General features: G+C 43.6%; 1 protein-coding gene and 1 long non-coding RNA gene across 2 annotated transcripts; one reads left to right on the forward strand and one right to left on the reverse strand.

The window, feature by feature from the left end:
• Positions 1–2,623: 2,623 nt before the first annotated feature.
• On the reverse strand, positions 2,624–10,628 carry TUBB6 (tubulin beta 6 class V). Its single transcript, NM_001031012.3, has 4 exons — positions 10,530–10,628; positions 10,051–10,159; positions 8,728–8,838; positions 2,624–4,268 (listed from the first exon to the last, which is right to left on the reverse strand). Exons 1-4 carry the CDS (start codon positions 10,584–10,586, stop codon positions 3,205–3,207), a joined length of 1,341 nt encoding a protein of 446 aa, NP_001026183.2. The 5' UTR covers positions 10,587–10,628; the 3' UTR covers positions 2,624–3,204.
• On the forward strand, positions 10,307–12,298 carry LOC121109927. The gene is made up of 3 exons (XR_005858048.2): positions 10,307–10,416; positions 11,161–11,312; positions 11,997–12,298. It is a non-coding gene; the product is annotated as an uncharacterized LOC121109927 (long non-coding RNA).
• Positions 12,299–21,830: the final 9,532 nt, after the last annotated feature.

The raw sequence follows: 21,830 nt of genomic DNA on the forward strand, positions 1-21,830 counted from the left end.
CATTTGTTCTGTCTATACATACAGGACTTAAATTCCACTCACGTTTAATTGCAACATACAGTTCATAAGCCTGTGAGACTAAGGGAGATGGAAGTTCCTTTGCCTCTATTTTAGAGCATCAACTTACTTTGTGTAGTCTTACCTCACAATAAGTTTTAGTATTTTGTGCCAAAAGTGGCGGAAATGGGCTGTGCCAGCATTTTGGATTCAAAATCAAAGACATGAGAACTAAATAAACCATCTACCTAACCCACTCCTTGAAAGAGGGCAGTTAGCCTCCTCACCAATTAAAGACTTCAAAGTTTAGTCTGTGATGTGGCTGCCACTAAGGTCAGATTATATTTGTATGTGAATGTTTAGCAGTGCTGCCTCAACTAGTAGAGGCTTGCGCAGCGTGAAGGGAACCACTGCCTTCCCTGTTGGTCCTTTAGGGAAGAGCAGGTCCAGCCCTCTTCCAGCCTTGACTCTGTTCACAGGAGGTGACTGCCTTTCCTAAAGAGATGGAGAGAAATGATTTCAAACTAGTGAAATTGAGAGCCTGAAGAGGTCAAAGTAGCCCATGCAGAGACAGTGTCAGAATCTGCTTGGATGACATGCTGGCTTTGACCAAAGCATCTTTGCAAAGGACCTGCTCCCTCCAGGTTAGATGCTTGTTTCTGGCTCAGAAGCACACCTGCCCACTCTGTTCATAAGTGGTATTGATGGTGTAGGTTGTCTTTTTTATTTATACCTTCCCCCCTTCCCTCATTCAAATGCTGGCAGAGGTATTTGTGTATGGGTGGTACTAGGAAACACACTTGGGTCAGGCTTGTTCTGGCATCGAGCATGTGTATCTCTGTGTGGCCAGATGCAGAGCAGTAAAAAGGAGAACATGAAAGTGGACTAGCCACAGGAAGAAAAGGCAAGGGTGGCTGTGTTGAAAAAACTAGAGGGAAGATGAAAAACAAAAACAAGGAAAGTGAAAAAGACAAAGGCAGGACTTGACAGGTAGATTTCAAAAGAAGAGTTTCTAAGAGCAGAAAGTAATTACTTGAAAAGAAATGCAGCTGAAGGAAACGTTCAACAAACCTGTTACTAAAAAAGATTTTTAGTTGTGTGTCATAAAAAGATGATTAGAAGATTCCTTGAATGAAGAAAAAAAAGAAGCATTCCCACTTCCATGGCTCTTACTGCTTTCATGCAAGCTGAGCTGGTGATGCTGGTGATGTTCTTACTGGTGATGTTCTTACTGCAGGTTCCTGGGCTCATTTGGCTGTTTGCTTTCTTCTAAAGTCACATGGAAGATGTCTCCTGTTGCTCTAAAGTGGACATTAAAAGTCGTTCCTCCCACCTTCACACCCAACAGTTGGAAGTAAACTTGTGAAAGAGTGACTGAGACAAAATAGAATCAGAGGACATTGTCAGTTGTGGATTCTATGGGTTCAGAGTCTGTATTCTGGATTTTGAGTCAGTGAATGAGTAGAAAAGAGGCTGGTCCACCAAGAGAACGCTCAGTTATTTAAGATTCCTGGCATTTTATGCTGTAAATATTTTAATTAATAATATCAGAATTTGTGGCTGGGGGCTACTCATTAATTCTGTACTATGATGAAATGAAGCTCCAGAAGATGGCTGCTCCTACTTCACTCAGAAGCAGCTGTGTTAGTGCTTTTACCTGGGCTTGACTTGATTAAAAGGAAGCTCCTTTCAGTTCCATGTAGAACAAAACTGATCAGCTTTTGTGTGTGTGTGGTTTGCAGTTACATGTAAAATCCAATCTCATTCCCCAAATCCCAAACTAACAAAACAATATATCATATTTTTAGGAGCAATGGATCATTGGAAATTATATTTATGGCTTTTTTTTAAGCATTGAGCAATGTTGTTGCTTAGAAAGTAAGTGCTTCAGAAAGCGAGACGAAAAAGAGCAGAGTTCCTGAAACATATAAAGTTTGGATTTCCAGAGGGTTTTTCCTTTGTTTGCTTGTTTTGTTGCCTAGAAACTGACCTAAGTAAGACACTCCATGTAGGCAGTGTGTCCTTCAGTGAAGGCTCTCTAATGGAGAAGGGCTGTTTAATTGATATGGCCAGAAGCACAAAGCACGCTCAAAGAGTGAACACCCAACAGTCACTTTGTCAAGACAGCAAGTCAGTTGTGCAAGACAGAGACCTTTCTGTTCCAGACATCACGTAAGCAGATAAATCAATGTTCATCTTTCATTTTGCCAGCTGTTTTGGTTACCATGGATAAATAGTTGTACTTTACTTTAACCTCAATCTGCCCAGTGATTTTAAAGCATCCATAGCAGCCGTAGGCGTGAACTTCAAACTGGGGTAGCGAGATATATCAACACGTAGTCTCCTTTCCCATCGTGCTGTGCAGCACATGAATTTCAGGTATGTAGGCAAGGTGGAGTGGAGACAGGAGCCAGAAACACCATTACCTGGTGATGGTCAGAAAGACAGGGGACTGCAAGATATTGTGCTTCCACAGGGTCCTTAAGGAACGTACCACAAGTGTACAGATTTCATATATATATAACTCACCATGACTCAGCAACAAGTGAACAAGTCACACAGCATAAATTCAGCCCTCAGCCTGCAGCTCACTGGACATTTATACAGCATTGACTGCCCAGAACACTTTTGCTTGAGATGATACTGATCTTTTTTATTTTGTTTTCAGAGAATTTGAATCAAACGTCATCATTAATAGTTACTGTACAGAACAGTCAAAACCTTTTTGTTCTTTTTATTATCAATAAACTTTTGTTCCTGGCAGTTCAGTATTGTATACTCAGTACAGAATGAATACTTCAAACCCACAAGATTTTCTTACTCAGAATTGGATGAAATAGTGCAGTTCTATTTTGTAGATTTTCATGCCTATATTACCTCTTTTCTTGTAAAACTTTATGGAAGATAAAGTTTGTTTGGAATAAAACATCCCAAACTACTAATCTCTGTGTTCAGACTCTTAGACTGAAGTCTTACATGAATGCCTTACATTTGTCTCATGAATAGAAATAGCCTGATTTTCAGAAATGCTGAACGTCCTCAGTTCCCAGTGACCTCAATGGACTCTGAAGAGCAGCTCTAATATCTGAGAGTCATGCTCCCTTTTTTTTCCCCCTCATTTTGAAGCCTAAGTACAGATTTATAAGCCTAATTATTAGAAATCCAGATGTGAGAATTTGGCCTGGAAAATAGCATACCTAAATTTCTTTATTCATTGATCTCTTCTTCATCATCTTCAAATGTTTCTTCTCCATCATTTGCTGTAGCTTCCTGGTATTGCTGATACTCTGACACCAGATCATTCATGTTGCTTTCTGCTTCCGTAAATTCCATTTCATCCATTCCTTCTCCTGTGAACCAGTGGAGGAAGGCCTTTCTCCTGAACATGGCTGAAAATTGCTCAGAGATCCTTTTGAAGAGCTCTTGAATGGCTGTACTGTTGCCAATGAACGTGGAAGCCATCTTGAGGCCACGAGGGGGTATGTCACACACTGCCACCTTAACATTGTTTGGGATCCACTCCACAAAGTAACTGCTGTTCTTGTTCTGGATGGCCAACATCTGCTCGTCAACCTCCTTCATTGACATGGGACCACGGAAGACAGTAGCCACTGTCAGATATCTCCCATGCCTTGGGTCACAGGCTGCCATCATATTTTTGGCATCGAACATCTGCTGGGTGAGCTCTGGAACAGTGAGTGCTCGGTACTGCTGGCTGCCTCGGGCAGTCAAAGGAGCAAAGCCTGGCATGAAGAAGTGAAGGCGTGGGAATGGGACCATATTCACCGCCAGCTTCCGGAGATCAGCATTGAGCTGGCCAGGAAAACGCAGGGATGTAGTTACCCCACTCATGGTAGCAGAAACCAAGTGGTTTAAATCACCATACGTTGGTGTGGTGAGCTTCAGGGTGCGGAAGCAAATGTCATACAAAGCTTCATTGTCAATGCAGTAGGTTTCATCTGTATTTTCAACCAGCTGGTGGACCGAGAGCGTGGCATTATAAGGCTCCACCACTGTATCAGAAACCTTTGGCGAGGGCATGACACTAAAGGTATTCATTATCCTGTCAGGATATTCCTCTCGTATTTTGCTGATGAGCAGGGTTCCCATGCCAGACCCCGTCCCTCCTCCCAGGGAATGAGTGAGCTGAAATCCTTGCAAGCAGTCGCAGTGTTCGCACTCTTTTCTCACTACATCAAGTACAGAATCAACCAGCTCTGCCCCTTCTGTATAGTGTCCTTTGGCCCAGTTGTTTCCTGCACCAGTTTGTCCTAAAACAATATACAATAGGAAAAGAAAACATACCAAGTTATTGGTAACATTTGGGCACCTAATGGGGTCACATCACACCTGTAAAAATGAGCTGCTATAAATCTGTCAGGTGGGTAACACTGCTCTTCAGTTTTGCCTACAAATATCTCTGGTAATATCTACGTAAGTTTTTCTATACAGACTCCTTTTGCCTCAAATCCCCCATAGTTTTCATTTATGCCTTTGGGTGGCATTTTCTTTCTTGGAATTTAACTTTCCATAAATGCAAAGATGGCACTGACTCCTTGTTTTGAAAGCTCTCACACTCCCAGCCCTGCTTATTCCATAAACATACGGAGACTGTTTATATTTAAATGCTTTCTGTTTATAGGGATCATGATGAATAAAAAGCTAAATCACAGATGCACATTTCTAAATGAAAGGTTCTTGGACCGTTCTCATGTTTGCTCCTTTCAGACAGGAGGCACTGTTGTCATTCAAGGATGAGGCTACGCTTCTGAAATAAGTCCTTTTTAACTTACTATATCAAGAACTATAACTTTTTCAATGGTTATCTAGCCTGAATGAAAATATTGATCAACAGAAGCTCCATGAAAGATACTCCAAAAATTCAGGGGTTACTGAGTGCCATTTAACATTTACTGGTTTCCCTAGAAACTCACTATTTTTGGGGATCTGCAAAGCAACTTGCCCAATTGGAAAATTTAAATACATTTCACAAGCCCTTCATTTTCTCCCCCTGGCTTCCATTTGCCTTTTATGGGCCACTCAGGATAGATAATCTGGATTCCCTGCTACATCACTACTTTATTATTAGATAACAATGATTAAAATGGGGACCAGCCTATAAAACTCATGTTCCTCGCAGTGACTACTACATACATACACTATGCTACCAAATTCAGTCAGTAGTACTCTTGTAAGTAGCCATCAGAAGGAGCAGTAATTCCACAATCACATATATCCACTTCTGCATGGCTCTCCAAGTCCTCCCTTCCTTCCTACTACCATGCCCCAATTCAATTCCCAGTGTGCTGTGCTGGTGCCAGACATACAGTTCTGGGAAAACTGCTTGCTGGGGTATTGTTCAAATATGACACACTTTATTTTCACTGCAAAAAAAATGTTTGATTTCCTCATGATTTATCTGCTTAGTTGATGCATTGTTCTATATGCTGCTGTGTTTTTTCTCTCTTTGAATCTAGGAAGGTCAGCACTTCCTGTCCAGCTGGACAAAGCACAAAGTAATATCCTTCCAGAATTAAATATGCTTGCAACCACCTGCAGTGTGTTTGAGCGGGTCCCCTACTAGAGACAGATCTGTACAGCACAAGACAATGCTACTTCAGATGCAGAAGGATCTTAAAACCAAATTCTGAATTTTAAGAACATATTTTGCAGAACATTCCCTGTATGTTGTATTGCCCTTCTCCATTGGGCAGTGAGAGAATAGGAGAGAACGGGGAATAGGAGCAAAGAATGAGGAAAGAAAAAGAGTGGTAATTATTCTCAAAAATGTGGCAATTTTGTGTTCACAGGAAAAATAATCATCAGCAGTCTGACTTGATTTGCATTGGCTTAGTCTGCAAAATAAATTAGGAAGTAAAACATGTAACACAGAAGTGCATCAGTCCTCCCTCAGGCTTAATCCACATCACAGGATCTCCCAGAGGCCCATACCATCACTGCCATCTCTCTATCACATTAACAAGGCTTCTGTATTCATACTGCAGTTTAACTGCAGCAGTGGCTACATACCACCACCATCTGTCTCCCTTCAGCCCATGACTATCAGCTGCTCCTGTAGGTGAGTGCAGTGTTAACAACAAGGCAGCCACCTGCCTGGAGTCTCCTGTGTTTTCTGTGAAACCCCACTGGATGCCTCCCCTTACTAGGTACCTACCAAAACTCTGAAAAATCACATACTATACTGAAAATTGTAGGCTTGGCACATCTTTGCCCAGTCCCAGAAGCTCTGTATCATATATGCAGCCAGCCTCTAGCTTCTGCCTGTTCTCACTGTTCACTTACTGAAGTCTACAAGACGTAATCCCAGAACTGATGCTGGTACCACCAGATCTTCCTACCACTGTTTGTTTCTCCAGTGCTCATGTGTAAGGTTGAGCTGCACATGCACAGAAGCCATTTGTCTAACAGACAAAAAAATAGCAACTACTTTCTGAAAACTTATTTCCCTCCTTCCCTCTCTCCACTGCTTGAAATAAAAGACAAACCTAGGAAGAGAGACTGGTAGCTTGCATACTAATGCTTAGAAGACTATTGTGAACAGCCTTGGTGCAGAACATACGATATGATTTAGAGAGGGAAAGACGGCTCCTTCGACTGGCTAACAGCCATTTGTGTTTATCACCATCAGTTCAAACAACCTAAACTGGAGAGACACCTATGCAGGAAGAGCTAGCAAGGATGTAGGCAAAAAAGGAATGAGGAATGCAGAAGTGTACAAATGAAAAGTGGTCAACAAAAACAGTTACATCAGACTGCTCGTAACAGATACTGGTGGGCAACTCCATGCCATTAGGGAGCCAAAAGGCATGCTGCTCTCCTACAGCAAGTTCATTCCATCTGTGCTTCTTCACCTTTTACATCAGTATCCTGCAGCATTAAACTACAATGATTATGTCTGCACCCACCTCAATCTCCCACTGCCCTAAGCTGAAATCCCTATATCTGGTGTGTGTGATCAGCTAGTTAAAATAGTTGAATGAAATTCTGATTGATGGTCCACAGCTACTTGTTACAGGTATGCATACATACACATATAAACATGCAGAGACCACAAACATCTCCATCAGAATGAGCCCTAACAGCCTTGCATACAGCAAGTATAGAACTGCCAGCCTCTGCCACAAAGTCCTTTGTGGGTCCAGGCTGGATTTTTAAAAGAGAAAACAAAGTGCTTTGTTGGCTTTTAATACAGAAGATCATTACTTCAGCACTCAGGCAGCCATTCTGCACTATTCAGCAGGTTGGGAGGATGGTGCCTGATGCTGGCACAGCCCTCCGTCAGATACAAGTTCATCACATGCTGCTGGTTCATTGTTAGCTTGTCAGGAGGGGAGTGCAGTGAACTGAACTATTGTTAAAGTTGTTAAAAAAATCACACTAAATTGATTTTGCTCTGCTTTTACTGGTGATATGCCAAACTGCAAAGTTCCAACACAGGTATTTCCAAAAGTTGCATGAATTCACTTTTAAGGGGCTGCTATGGTATACACAGGAGAAAGGGAGTAAAACCGAAAACCTGAATATAGAAACTTGCCTCATAAAGCTGCCTATGACTTTTTACACCAAGCTAACTTGTTTTTAAAATTCTTTTGAAAGAGATCCTTAACATCATTGCCATGGATCACATGGAAGAAAATCGGCAATAAAACTTCAGTTGGAATCAGTTAAAGAAGTCAGTTAAAGGCTTAATATGACTCCATGGCTTCTTATTCCCTACCTCAGCAGAGGGAGGTTGAGCTACAGTTTATATCATACCACCCAAACAATGTTTATCTTTTCTCTGTCCGTTCCTGGCACTGTTCCATCTTTATGTTAACACAATATACCAAACTAAGCTTGCTTCGGCAGGAGGAAATGTGGCTTAGGGCAGACATGGAAACCAGAAGGCCACTAGAGCCCTCGTGGTAGCTCTCATTCAGACTTCCTGTTTGAGTGGTTCTCTTGACTTCCGCACACTGCCTCCCCTTTAGTGCAAAAGGGACCAATCGCACTCCTGTACTTTGTGAGGATGCTACGAAATTAAATCATGGTAATATTCACTTCTAAGCTTACATGGGAAGTACTACAGAAGTGTAAAGTAAAACAGTAAAAGCCTGAACAACCCTCTCCAAAAACACTGCAAAACCTGAAGTTCCTCACATATTATCAGATTGTTCCTCATCATGTTGGAAAATAACCCAGTAACTGGCTCTACAAGTGCTTTCCATTGTGTCATTGGCCTTCCTCTAGTGTTAACTATGCTAAGCTGTAAGATTCCACTGAAAGAGTTAAATTACACAGCCTTTAAACAGCCTCATGCTCATGCATTTAATGTGATTTCAAGTCAATAATAGTTCGGTTGGTTTGTGGTTGAGTTTTTTTTCCCCCCTCTGCTTTCCATTTCCTGCAGAATTTCCATGCATTTTCTTGTAAATAATTGGTCTCAGGATTTCATTAGTGTACATTTACTTTCAATATATTTCAGTGCTATCTGATGATAATCATAGGAAACCTCCAGTAGTTTGCTAATTGAAGAAATAACTAACAGAAGAATGACTTCTTCAGTTAATGGGATCATGTGGCTGACTTACAGATAACTGGAAATGGATTGTTAAGCTAATGAAGTTTTTCAGTACTAATAATACCTTGGAACAGGGAGGAGGCAATATAGTTTAAATGTTTTTTAACCATTCACTTTGTTTTCTTCTTTTGTAAGCAACATCCACGTACCAAAGATGAAATTATCAGGCCGGAAGAGCTGACCAAAAGGACCAGATCTCACACTATCCATGGTGCCTGGCTCCAAGTCCACCAAGACTGCTCTTGGCACGTATTTCTGGGCTACAATGAAAAATAAGCATGTCCTTAATGTTCTGGAAAATACTGAAACAGTTACAGTTTAACATACAATTATATTGTTTATTATTAGTCTAATACAGATTGTACACAGACAAGTATTTCCTACAGAGCAAGTCATAGTGGAAGATGAATCCAAGCATGATAGGCACAAAACAATTCCACCTGAACAACAGACTCGATATCAGATGTCAATGGAATATTACATTTTGTAAGTATTTTAAGGATTAGATATAAAGAAGGGAAGTTTGACTAGAAAGAATAAGTAATTGAATAAAAAGTAGACAATCTTTTCTCTGTATAATGAGGTGAGTGGAGGGTTTATGTCCAAATCATAGAATATCCCAAATAGCATGGGACTCATAAGGATCATAGGTCCAATTCCTGGCTCCACAAGGGATCACCCAAAAAATTCAGGCCATGACAATGCTAAAACACCTAACTTTTCATGCTTGAAGGACTCGCTGTCAACGAAAGAGCTATTTGGTGTAGGTGGCAAACAACTGATGAGCGCATCTACCACAAAGCACAAGAATTTGTACGTAGTGGAAACTGCTCAAGGAAACTAAGGTAAACAATACCACATAATCCTAGAATCACCAAGGTTGGAAACGACTGCTAGGATCATCCAACCACCCACCTATCACCACTATCTCCCACTAAACCATACCCCTTAATACAACATCTAAATGTTTCTTGAACACAAATATGTTAAGCTAAGTTGGGCAGTAAACAAAACACTCAAAGTTCTTCTCAGCGACCCAAGGACTCACTGTCCCCGTTTTACATTGCAATACCTTCCAACACCAGTCTGGCTCAAAGGACTTTGGTGCCTTTAATACCTTATTAATGAATCACCATTACCTATGGCCCAACTCTTTTTCAACCCAGGAAACAGAGACTGCGTAGTACAGATACGGGCTCGCAAAACCAACAGTTCGACGTGAGGCAACGGATCAGAGGACAGCAGATGCATTAATCACGCGTTACAAGAGCGAACAGCGATTAACAAACTTCCATGCAGGCTATGCCCATCGGGACACTCCCTTCTCTCCGCCTGGGGAGGGGGACGCCAGCTGATGCTGGGAGGAGGGCGGCCAGAAATGCTTCACAGCTTACAGAACCGCCCTCTCCCAGATTCCCGGCTCCCTCCTCACGGAGCCCGTGGCCCAGCACCCCTCCCCGCCCCACACTTACAAGATGATTCATTATAGTAGACATTGATCCTTTCCAGCTGCAGCGCTGAGTCACCGACATAGCCTCCGGCTGGGTCAATGCCATGCTCATCACTTATCACTTCCCAAAACTAGGGCAGAGGGAAAAAAAAAGAAAGAACAAGAAGGTTGGGAACTCCCCCGCCGAGATCCGTGGCCCTGCCCAGCGCCCTAACGGCCACGCAGCGCGGCCCGGCCCGGGGCAGCTGCCGGATTCCAGGCGCGCCCGGCTCCTCCCTGCGGCGCTGCCCGACAGCGCCCGGGGCGGCACAGCTGCGAAGGGGCTGCTCGGTCCCCCGCCGCCCCGTGCCCGCCGCTCAGCCCCGGCCCGGCCGCTTTGCGAACAGCTGTGAGAAATCCCGTCGGTTTCACAGTTCCCCGACGCCTTTTACGGACGGCTGACTGAACTTCCCTGCCCGCCTGCAGCCAGCCGGAGCGGCGGGAGGGCTTCCCTCAGCTCACCTTGGTCCCGATCTGGTTGCCGCACTGGCCCGCCTGGATGTGCACGATCTCCCTCATGGCGCTGTCCCGCACCGCACGCCCTGTCCCGCCGCGCAGCCCGGCTCTGCCCCGCGCGGGCGGCGCTTTATGGGCTCTGAGGCGGTGCACTCCCACCCCCCCCCACCCCCACCCCTTTCCCCGCCGCCCGCGCCAACGGCCGCCCCCTCCCGGGACCGCCCCGTTGGGCCCTCGTGAGATGGGGGCGCGTACCGTTACCTCCGGGGAGCAGGGGTGGGTGGCGAGGCGCTGCTCCCGGCCAACCCGAGCGGCAGCCCCTTTGTGGGAGCCGGAGTTGGGTTGTGTCCCCTCACCCTGCTTGCTTCATTCCGACCGCGCGGAGTCATAGAACTGCTTGAGTTGGAAGGGATCCTTAAATTTCACCTCGTCCAACTGCCCTGCGATGAACAGGGACACCTACAGCTACACCGTGTTGCTCAGAGCCCTGTCCAGCCTGACCCTGAGTGTCTGACTAACCGCTGGTTCTGCTGCCCCCGAGGTGGCTCTGATCCATACTTTGCTTCTACGTTGTGCTTGGTGAAAGCAGGCATGACGTCTTTGCCCATCGTGTAACTCCTGCCCTTTCTGTACGCAGATGGCAATCAGACTTACGATGTTCTTCAGTCACTTCGGCCTGCTGTCCCATCCCAGGTGCCTGCAGCCTTCACCGCAGTCGGGGCATGCAGAGCAAGGTGTGGTCTTCTCACTGTGGTGTGAACGGCCATCTTTGCACCTCTCTTCTCTAAGGTGGGTTTGCTAGCAAGCTGCTGCCTGAAAGCTGTCACTGGGAAGGCAAGGAATCATTATGGATCAACAGTCCAGAAAGCTTGTGTTGCCACACTACAGACCATGCCCTGGAATATGCATAGTTTGAATAGCTTGATTTCTAATGAAAAGGGAGACTTTCAGTCCCTTCCAGACAGCAAACAAGTTCCCAGAGCTGCGGTATCTCCTTTAACAGCCCCTTAGGTAGCAGATTCATAGTTTCCTGGGTAGAGAAAAGCTATCCAGCTTTACTGCCTGCTTCAGTGCCACCGTGACTCCTCAGTGCAGTGCAGCTCCCTGCATAGCCCTGGTAGAAGGCATTCATCTGTCTGAGCACATCTTTACAGTCTGAATGCCCCCCTTCTGTTATGCAAGACTAACCTTGAAGCCAGGGCTGCGGCATCTCACTGTTCAGCTGAGTTTCTTAGGGTAAAGAAAGATGTGAGATTAAAGGTGGCTCTCCCGGAACTTGGGTGCTCTTTCCAGTCTGAACACAGTTAAGATAAACCCCACAAATCGATATGTGACCCCCACATAGCCCAAAATCTGTACCAGAGCTGGGAGGTCTCTTCTTCCTACCTGGCTGTATGGTGCTGTGAGATGGCTGATAGCTAGACCATGCTCTCTGGGAACCAACCTTGCCTTTTTGTAACTTCTTTCCAGCAGCTGTTTGCAAATGACCTCTGAGCAGCCCCCGCACACCATGCTTTCTGCCATCAGTGAAGCAGATGGAGGATCAGTGCATTTGCCTTGCAAGCAGTCAGCACCACAGGACTGGATACTATGTGCCTTTTTCTCTGCAGAAGGACTCAAATAAATGTCCTTCTGTCTGCGATCTGCATTTTTGGAAGACATCCATGAGCAAGTCATTTGCTCAGCAGCCTCACTATTGAGGTCACTGTGGGCTTTGCTTGAATCTATATGCTCTTGAATATATCTTGGAGGCCTGTTTTTCCACACTCTTTGCAGATGCTGTCATATACTGTTGTGTGGTTCACACTTGCCATCAGAGCACTGTGCTTTGTTCGGATCATTTCTTCTGGGATGCCATTTTTAAGAAATCACTCTCTAGATTTTCCCTTTCTACCTGTTCCATTAAGTTTGTCAGCTGGGCTTTGCTTGTTACTAATCTCAGTCAAGGATAGAGTGAAACCTCTTCTGTTAATCAGGCCCAGAAATTAGCTATGAAAATGCACCTGTGAAAGACTTGTGTGAATAAGCACTTTCAACTTTGGACCCCATGTGTAAGAGCCATCACTGGCTTTCTCAGTAGCATGCTATGACAACAAGTCTCTCTGGAAGCTGGTCTATACCTGTTGCCCTACCAGCACCTCATCATAGTCTCCCTAGCAGTTGGCGTGGCCCCCCTGCTCCCTTCAGTAGCAAAGATACAAACTCTCTGGTCTCTTCAGTATCTTCAGTCTTATGGCTTCTCCAGTATTTAATTCCCTTACCTTGCTCTCCAGCTATCCTGGCTTGATGTTTACTGATGAACTCTGACATACAGATTCATACCTGTGTAGACCTTGTTCTCTCCAGTTGCTGGCACCACAGAAACAAAGGCCTCTGTGCCTTGTGGCCCTATGTCTAATTGCTTGGACCACCATACAGACCCACACACAGAATAGAGGGTCTCTTCATCCAGAAAAAATAATCAATGTAGGGTTTAATAAGACTGAGGTGATCAAGCACAGGACAAAGCCTGGCAAGAGTGCTGACCAGCAACCTGTTTGCAACCAGCCGGACCATTTTAACCCCTTATCCTGTCATTTTTCCATACTTCTGACTCACAAAACCACCTTTATCTCCCTCTTTCCCTGTCTTTGATTCCTTCTCCGCACTTACTCCAGTAAGTTATATGCAGTCCCAAAGGTGCTCTCACACTGCACTCCTTAATGTGTCCCATACCCCTCTAGACAGTAAGCGAGCCTCTCCCACTGACTGATGATGATGATGAATATCACACAATCCACGGACAGATCCCATTCTGGGAGATGTTGGGGCAGAAGCTCCTTTTCCCTGGATATGTTATTGGGGTTCCCCCACTTCCCATTGTTGCTCTGTGCTCCTCAGTGTTCAGAGAGATAAGTGTTCAATCACATAACCCAACAGCAGCCTTTGGAATCAAATGATATTTTTAGAATTAAAAATGGTAGGCAGAAAGTGAGCATATATGGGCCAGTAAAGGGGTATAAGAAGAAATGAGAATACTGTAGTAGAGCCTTTAGTCCACATGCTTCCTGAAAAGCTGTATGTACCAGCCAGTGCCTGTCTTATTCAAAAGGTTCCTCTGCTGTCTGAGAGCAGCAGTTGGTCAAATATTGCTCAGAGGCCGAAACTTCAGCCAGTTTCCCACACATACAAAGCAATCAACTGAAATGAGTGCCAGGCTGCAGAACTGTCTGCGTGATGAAGTTGAGCAACAGTTTACCCAAAGAATTTGCATCTCACTTTTACGCATTTTAAAACTATTTAAATAGACGGCCAGACCTGAATCAACCTGCAGCTTCTCTGGGTTTTCTTGCTAGTAATCTGAGAAGCAACACCCGTTTGTTGGTCATTGAATGTAAATGTGCCTTTGAATCCTTTTCATCCACGCTTGTGTTTGCTTAGTAGTTCAGCTGACTTAGAAGTTGGATGTGCCATTGTAACCAGCATCTACAAAAGCCTACGCATTCTGTAAGTCTTCATAGTCTTTGTTCTATGGCACCTCCATAGGTACTTCGGTGTTTCAAAATCTTACTATGAACTTAACTGCCATACTTATGGGTGTATTTTAAAATCCCAGTAAATGCTTTCTGGAAGTTTAAGGCACCCAAACGTCTTTAAATATGTCTCTCTCTGTGCTTCATCTGATTGAGTCAATGAGATTCATTCTATAAATAGAGGAACATAGGAATAATGTAATAGAGACGGAGACCTGCAAGACAATTAATGTGGATGTGGCACTTTGGGACATGGTTTAATGGTGGACTTTGTAGTGTAAGCTTAATGGCTGGACTTGATGATCTTAAGGGTCTTTTCCAAGCTAACTGAGTCAGTAAATGATATGATCCCAATTTCACAAGGTAGGATAAAATGTGTAAATCACCTGTGCTATAGAGAAGAAGGATTTTCCAGCAAGAGCAGACCAGGCAATAGTCATCTCCTACAAGGTCACATGGAAATGCACTTTAATGTCCTGGAAAAAAACAAAAACAAAACCTGAAAACCCAGCAAAGTTCTTCTGTATTTAGCTGCTCATATGATATGATTGTTAGGCTGCTTTCTGCTTTTCAGGAAACATGTTCATGTTTGTATGAGGACTGTTGCTAAGTCTAATTTTATTTACTGGAGGAGTTTTGAAAAGCTGGAGTAAAATTCGTGTTGCAGGAGAACAGTTAACATGCCAGTTACTGTTTCCTTTTTCAGAATGATGGTATGCTGCATTTTGATCTGTGAGGATATCAACAAGGATTATAAAGCTTATTAGCACTTACATTAATGACCAAAGCAATAAACAAAACGCACAGAGCAGATCCATTCTGACAGCTTTTTGTAGGCTGGGAAGTGCTACTTACTCCATGGTCTCCTAGAGCAGGAAAGTCCCAGGGTGAGTGTAGTTCCTCTTCAGTTTTCATGTAAGTTAAAAAAAATATGTATCTTAAAATGGTTTGGCTCTTTTGTTTTGTTTTATTTTGCTTTTTTTTTTCCTTATCTTCCCGAGGAAACAAAAAAAAAAAAATGGGAAGTCGTGCTGTTGTTGCAAGAGTGTGTCCGTGTATCTCCATGACCACCTTTTCAATCTGCCAACATACTGTGACAGAATCTGACAGAGGCACGTGAGTCCCAGAGACAGTGCTGCTGCAGAAGAATGCAGAAACAGCCCTGAACGAAACAGTGTGGTCTTTCAAAATGGGAAGGGAAACAGCAGTGCACACGGAAGCATGCAGTCAAATAAGGCTCAAGTCAGCACACACACTTATTATAGGTATTTTGGAGTTTTTATTATTTCTATTTTGCCTGGAGAAGCCACTGTATTTCATATAGCCCTCAAACAGTTTCCTGTTTTGTTCCTAGATTAGGCTTATTGCTGTGCAAGCTGTACCGTCACTGATTGCCACCAGTGCTCAAACACAGCACTTTAGGGTTTGTTTTAATGCTGCTCACCGGTGTGCTTAATAACTGCAGTTGCCAGTGGAGGTACCACTGTTTTTTGTGCCCTCAGCATGTGGTCTGAACCTAGTAATGTTAAAGCAAAGGTTGCTACATCAGGACAAGGTTGAATATGTTTATGGAAGAAATGTCTCTAAGTGCTTGAAGCAACACCAGAGGAATTCCACCATCTGACAGAGAAGCGTTTCTAGCTGCCTTTTCACACGCTTTTCTCAGTCTGACAAGTCGAATGAAAGAAACCTGAAAGTCCAGCCATGAATATTAACGTGGCTGAGTTCAGTCGCCTTTGCCTTTTCCTGCACTGGGAGCCTTATTGTCTTTTCATCTGTAACACATTTTTTTTTTTGTCCTTTGTAAATGAGTATTTTCTTTCAGCCTTTTGTTTCTGCCTGCGTGTAGCCTCAGTGCTAACAGTAACTCACCCATGACTTTTCTCAGGGTCAGTGGTAGTGATTTTTATGCAACAGCTGTAGCAGCTGTAGAAGAGAGAGGCATGTACCTGCCTGTTATGTCAGGCAGAATGTGTGTTTGGTGTGGCTGTGTTTTTCACTTCCACTGTAATAGGTCTCTTAGCTACATAAACAAATAGATCCAGAGAATAGGCTGCACTATGTGTTCAGCAAGTCAGTAAAACATCTAGATTAATGCCTTCCTACAGCTAGAGCCAAAAGAGTATGGCAATAAAAAATCAAGTCAGAAATGTTTCTACATTCAACCCCATACATCAGAGATTTTGGGGAACTGTTTGAAGAGCAGAATGAAGACAAATTTTAGCTGCAGTGCATATTCCCTGTTATTCGTTAGTGAGTGTACAGCTGTAAGGGGATGATGAGTCTGAGATATTGTGGCCTTGCCTTTGGAGTTCAGTCATTATGCTAAAGATTATCACGTGTAAAAGCATGAGTACAGTGACAGCAGCTGATCTAGATAACCCGGAGGCAGCCATGACAGTAGCCAGAGATGGGTACTAGGGAAAGGGGATGATAATGCTTCTCCCAAAATGCCTTTCTACACTCTGGCAGTCAGTGGTTAAGGGTTTATTGAACCAAAACTGGATACAGTCCCTTATATTCAATAATCTTTTGAGGCATCTCTTATATTATGTGTTCGCTTTTTTAGGCCAGCTACACTTTCAGCCAAAGTCTACTTGTGGAGACCTACAACTGCATGCTGACCCGTGAAGAAGTTCTCTCTGTTGGAAGGCTGATGTTTTAATTTGATGCCCCATAAATCTTCTGTTCTGAGAAGCAGGAATTAACTTCCTAATGACTTTTAGAATAACTTTTTTGTTGTTGTTGTTCTTTCTTTCCCTGTCTGTACATCACCTTTGAGCAGTATTAATCTAATTAATTTCCCTGTGAGGAGGACATCATCACCCCTGTGAAACTCCTTGCTTATCACCTCTCTCCGTGTACTATCTCTACAGTAACATCTGTGAAACGAGGAGAGACAGAATTCAAATCATGGCCATTAATTTGTGCAGTGGTGTTTGATGCTTTCTGCTCTGGTCTTTACTTTCTAATAAATCTCCACCTTGTGTTTGTCTTCGTCAGTGCTGCTGATCTTTGAGCTGACTTTTTTTCATCAAACTGCCCACAGTACCCCCCAGATGTATTCTGAGACACACTCAGAGTGGATTTACCCTGTGTTACACAGTTATGGATTACACATTTCAACAGGTGTTGTTCCATTCAAATCAGTATGATGACATAATTCTGAAGTTCATTCCAACTGACTGCAGTTTTGACTTCCCTGAAGATTGTTATGCAGTTAAAAAGCTTCATCAGTTCATCACTTTTTTGAAGCTTTAGCATTAGCATTATATGTTATGCCTTTAGCATTCTGCCGACCATATCCAAGCACAAACAATGCATCTATGCTAGGCTTTGTCTCTTCTTTATCATTGAAGCAGAAGAGCACTCACATGGGATCATGTCCCACCTTGTCAGCCTCCTTAGGACACTCTGAGTAAAACACCTTGCAGCACTTGACAGCAGAGATCTGTACTGCAGTGTGTGGGGGGGGCAAGGGTAGGTGTAGGTTCTGTTACACAGAATAACTTCTTGTGCTTTTATCCTCTGCGAAAATAATAATAATAATAGACCACTAAGAAAAGGGGTTGGAGTCCTGCCTAGCCTTTCAGTTATTTAGGACTTGTTAAGTGTTTTAGATGAAATGGATAGCTTTTCAAGTAAAAGTGATTCAGCTCGGTGTGAGAAACACTTATTTTATAACAGTAATTTTGCAGCTAAAATCAATTATAAATTGCTACAGCCAGGTCCTGGGTTTCACAGGTGAGTCACAGTTTTCTTCCTTGCCCTTTTCCTTGGGTGTGAGTGGCTCCTGCCTGCCACCCTTCACTCGCTATCGTTGATCTTCCTATTCATCTGCCACACATGTCCAAACCAAACCAGCATACCACTTCTGGACTGCTTGACAAATGATTCTCTCAGATTACACATGCAAGGAGAAGATCGCCATTCCTCTCAGTTCCACCAGCCAGTAACAAAGAGCACAGCAGAACTACAGCTTGACAATGCCTGGCTTATTTTTAACAAGACAATCTGTAACACTCAAGGGCAGATGGGTACTGCCACTGAAGGAATGTGGTCTGATAGTGACAGCACAACAGCAGCTGAAGAGTCCCCCTCTGAGCAGAATATTCTGAGGTCAGGAACTAGAAGGGGAAGACAGCATTTACCGACAGAGAAAGGATCATTTTCCTTTTAGAAAATCATTCTGCAGCAGTGAAACTGAGAGCGCGTGCCTCACACAGCAACCTAACGGCAGCATTACCAGAACCATGATTTAAAAGCTCGTGCATGCTAAGAATGTAAGAGGTCAGTTTGGCTCATGGCCAGGGCTCAACCCACTGCCCACCCACAATGAATAATCCATTTCATGGTCTGTTTGTTGAACAGTGTACCAGAATACAGGAGGATATGGGAGTACAGTATATGTTGGCCGCACAATAGAATGCCATTGCTTTGCTGGAAGAGGAGGGGGAACGGTTGTTTATGAGAGTGGATAGTGATAGGACAAGGGGGAACGGTTTTAAACTGGGACAGGGGAGGTTTAGGTTGGATATTAGGAAGAAGTTTTTCACCCAGAGGGTGGTGACGCACTGGAACAGGTTGCCCAAGGTTGGGGAGGTTGGGGATGCCCATCCCTGGAGGCATTCAAGGCCAGGCTGGATGTGGCTCTGGGCAGCCTGGTCTGGTGGTTGGCAACCCTGCATGTAGCAGGGGGGTTGAAACTACATGATCACTGTGGTCCTTTTCAACCCAGGCCATCCTATGATTCTATGATAAGAGTATAGAGACATGGCTGTTGCCTGTGCCCAGAAAATTTGCACAGAGATTCATCTCTATGATGTAAAATGATTTCATGGTGGCACCACATCTCCATACTGAATAGGAACGTTATATTTCAGTGTAACCCAGAGGACCTGTCAGGAATAGAGAACAGTTCTAAGTAGTCAAAAACTTTTTATTTCAGGACAGCAGCTTGCTTAGTGTGGAAGACACAGAAATTGCTATACAAACAAGGAGGCTGACAATTTCTGCCTACAGACCTAATATGATCTACAGATAGAGCGCAACAGATACATTTACGTTTGCTTAAAAACAAGCATGTCATTCTCCTCCCTTTTTCCACAGTCACTGAGTACTTTTTCTTGGAATGTGGCCTAAGGGAATCTAGAAAAGGTGATGGAAGGCCACAAGAAGAATAACATTAACAGAGCAGCAGAACAAGTTGCACGTGTTAAAAGGAGAAAGGCACAGTGAAATAGCAAGAAGTATTGAGTGCTTGAACTGGTGATGTCTAGATAATGGCATCAGGCACAGAGGAAGATTTTGGTCGAGGAAAACTAGAGTAGTTTGAGAAGTGCTGGGAGCTTCCAAGTGAAAAGCAGAGGCTCTCTATCAGAATTTGGAATTTTCTGGAGAAAAGAAAAAAGGAGACATCATGGAAACAGAAGTGACTTTTATCCACCAGGCTGCTACTGCCTTTAGTCACTGCTGATGCAGCTAGAGACAAGAACTGCTTTGTTTTCACTGATCACAACTCTTGTGAAAACTAAACGTGGTACCATGTCAGCGGCAGATAAGAATAGGAGGCATTGAGAGAGCTGCTTGCTGAATTCTGTGGTCACACAGGTGGAACTCTATCAGAGAATATACGATTCCATCCAAATGATATTCTACTTTAACGTGGTTTGCATACTGTGCTTATCATGACAAGTAAAGACAGCTTGATTATCCTAGCCAAAGGTGAAATGGTTTTCTCTGTAGGGAGACTGGAATAGCTGGCAATTTGCAGCAACTATTTAGTAATTTCTGATTTCAGACAAAATGGGCTTATCATTAAATAATCAACGATCTCAGAAAACGCACGAGTTGTTCTGGAATATGCTGACTTTTATTGGGAAGGCACATTCACACAGGCAGTCAAGTGCAGATTAGAACAATATTCGACAACTGCTCCATGAAGCTTTTCCAGGCAAACTCTTTAGGTAGGCAGGAAGGTCTGAAAGCTGCAACAGGCAGAACATAAGTTAAGGGCATTTGGTACAGGAATCAAAACAATGCCTTCTGCATTTTATATTTTCAGGAGAAAAATAGAGAGCACTTTTGCGGATCTCACTTTGTCTAGTTGAATAATAAATCAGCGGTCCTTCTTATACTTAAATAAAATTGCTTTCTTTCCTATTTTTTCCTGACTTTTAAGAAGTGGGAAGAACATTAGAAAGCCTTATTTTATGAAGAGCAGCAGCAAACCAGTCAAGTACCTAAGCAAGGGAAGATGCTTTGTAATTAGGGATGTTTTAAACATGAAATTACTATAGATTTCACAGTCTAATTACAAAATGTGTCAGAAATAATTATACCTAAATGGACTTTAAAGGACTTTTCAGATGTCTGAGGTTTCTCTGTTGCTATAATAGACTAACTATGCATGCCATTAAGCTAACGCTTTCTTAAATACAGTTGTTGTCTAAGGAGCTAGGCTTTTTTTTTGTTTGTTTCTTTTAAACACACAACAGACTCACAACCAACCTGTAGTGCTGGCAACAATTCTATTACTTCAAAAAAGAGGCATGCCTAGTCTAACCATAACGTACAATGACAATTATGACTGATGATCAGTCAACCTCTTATATTGGAAGTGCATGGAATGCATTGTCCCAGTCCCGTAGTTAATATCTCAAGACATACTATTTTTCTAGTATTCATTATGCTTTATAAAATAACATTATTGTTTCACTTTTCTCTTTAAAATGGTAATTAACGCTTATCAAGAACTATTCCTAACCAGTGGAACCTAATATCATAGAACCACGGAACGGCTGGGGCTGGAAGGGACCTCAAAGCCCACCCAGCCCCACCCTGTGCTGTGGGCAGGGCTGTCCCCCACCAGCTCAGATGCCCAGGGCTCCATCCAACCAAAAATTCACATTGATGGGAGACCTTAGATTGAGGCCAGTATATATTTTGTATCTCAATATTGAAAGTATTAACCCTGTCCTGTATATAAATGTAGTTAGTCTCTGCAAACACAGCTGTGAAGAAAAAAAAAAAAAGGGAAAACATGCTGAAAGATTTGCTTCCAATGTTACTGACCATCTATAGCAGAGGGAACTTAGATTTGGCTTATTGTTCCTGCTGCTGTTTTGTCTTGTGGTCAACTAACATCGACTGGCTGCCAGGTGCTCGGCCAGCTGACCTCTCACTCCTCCTCCTCAACAGGACTGGAGGGAGAAAAGAAGATGAGAAAGCATAAGGCTTGAGATAAAGATAGGGAGATTGTTTACCAACACAGACTTGACTTGGGGAAGATTCATTTAGTTTCTCACCAACTAAAAACAGAATTGCTCTCCTCCCCAGCCCACCTTCATTCCATGCTCAATTTCACTCCTGAATTCATGATTCCCCTGCCTCCTCCTCCTGCCTGAGTAGCAGTGCAGGGCCATGGGGAACAGGAGCTGTGGTTAGTACCTAACAATTGGCCTCTGCTGCTCCTTCCTTCTCTCACTTTTCCCACGTCAGCATGGGGTCCTTCACATGGGATACAGCCTTCAGGAACTGCTCCAGCGCTGGTCCTGTCCACGAGCAGTCCCTCAGGGAGACTGCTCCAGCATGGCTTCCCCATGAGCCGCAGTTCCTGCACTCTGCTCCTGCCTGGGCTCTCCACAGGCTCACAGAAACCACACAATAGTTGGAGTTGGAAGGGCCCCTGGTCCAACTCCTTCTCAGGGCCACCCAGCGCAGAGTGCCCAGGCTCACATCCAGGTGGCTTTTGAAGATCTCCAGTGAGGAGACACCACAGCCTTTCCAGGCAAGC

This window comes from Gallus gallus, chromosome 2 (assembly GCF_016699485.2).
Source record: "Gallus gallus isolate bGalGal1 chromosome 2, bGalGal1.mat.broiler.GRCg7b, whole genome shotgun sequence".
Lineage (NCBI taxonomy): Eukaryota > Metazoa > Chordata > Aves > Galliformes > Phasianidae > Gallus > Gallus gallus.

Coding starts and splice junctions, on each gene's coding strand:
- TUBB6 (NM_001031012.3), bottom strand. CDS start 10,586: ATGAGGGAGATCGTGCACATCCAGGCGGGCCAGTGCGGCAACCAGATC. Junction 8,839..10,050: donor CTACTATAATGAATCATCTT/GTAAGTGTGGGG, acceptor TTTTCATTGTAG/CCCAGAAATACGTGCCAAGA. Junction 4,269..8,727: donor GCCTGATAATTTCATCTTTG/GTACGTGGATGT, acceptor ATATTGTTTTAG/GACAAACTGGTGCAGGAAAC.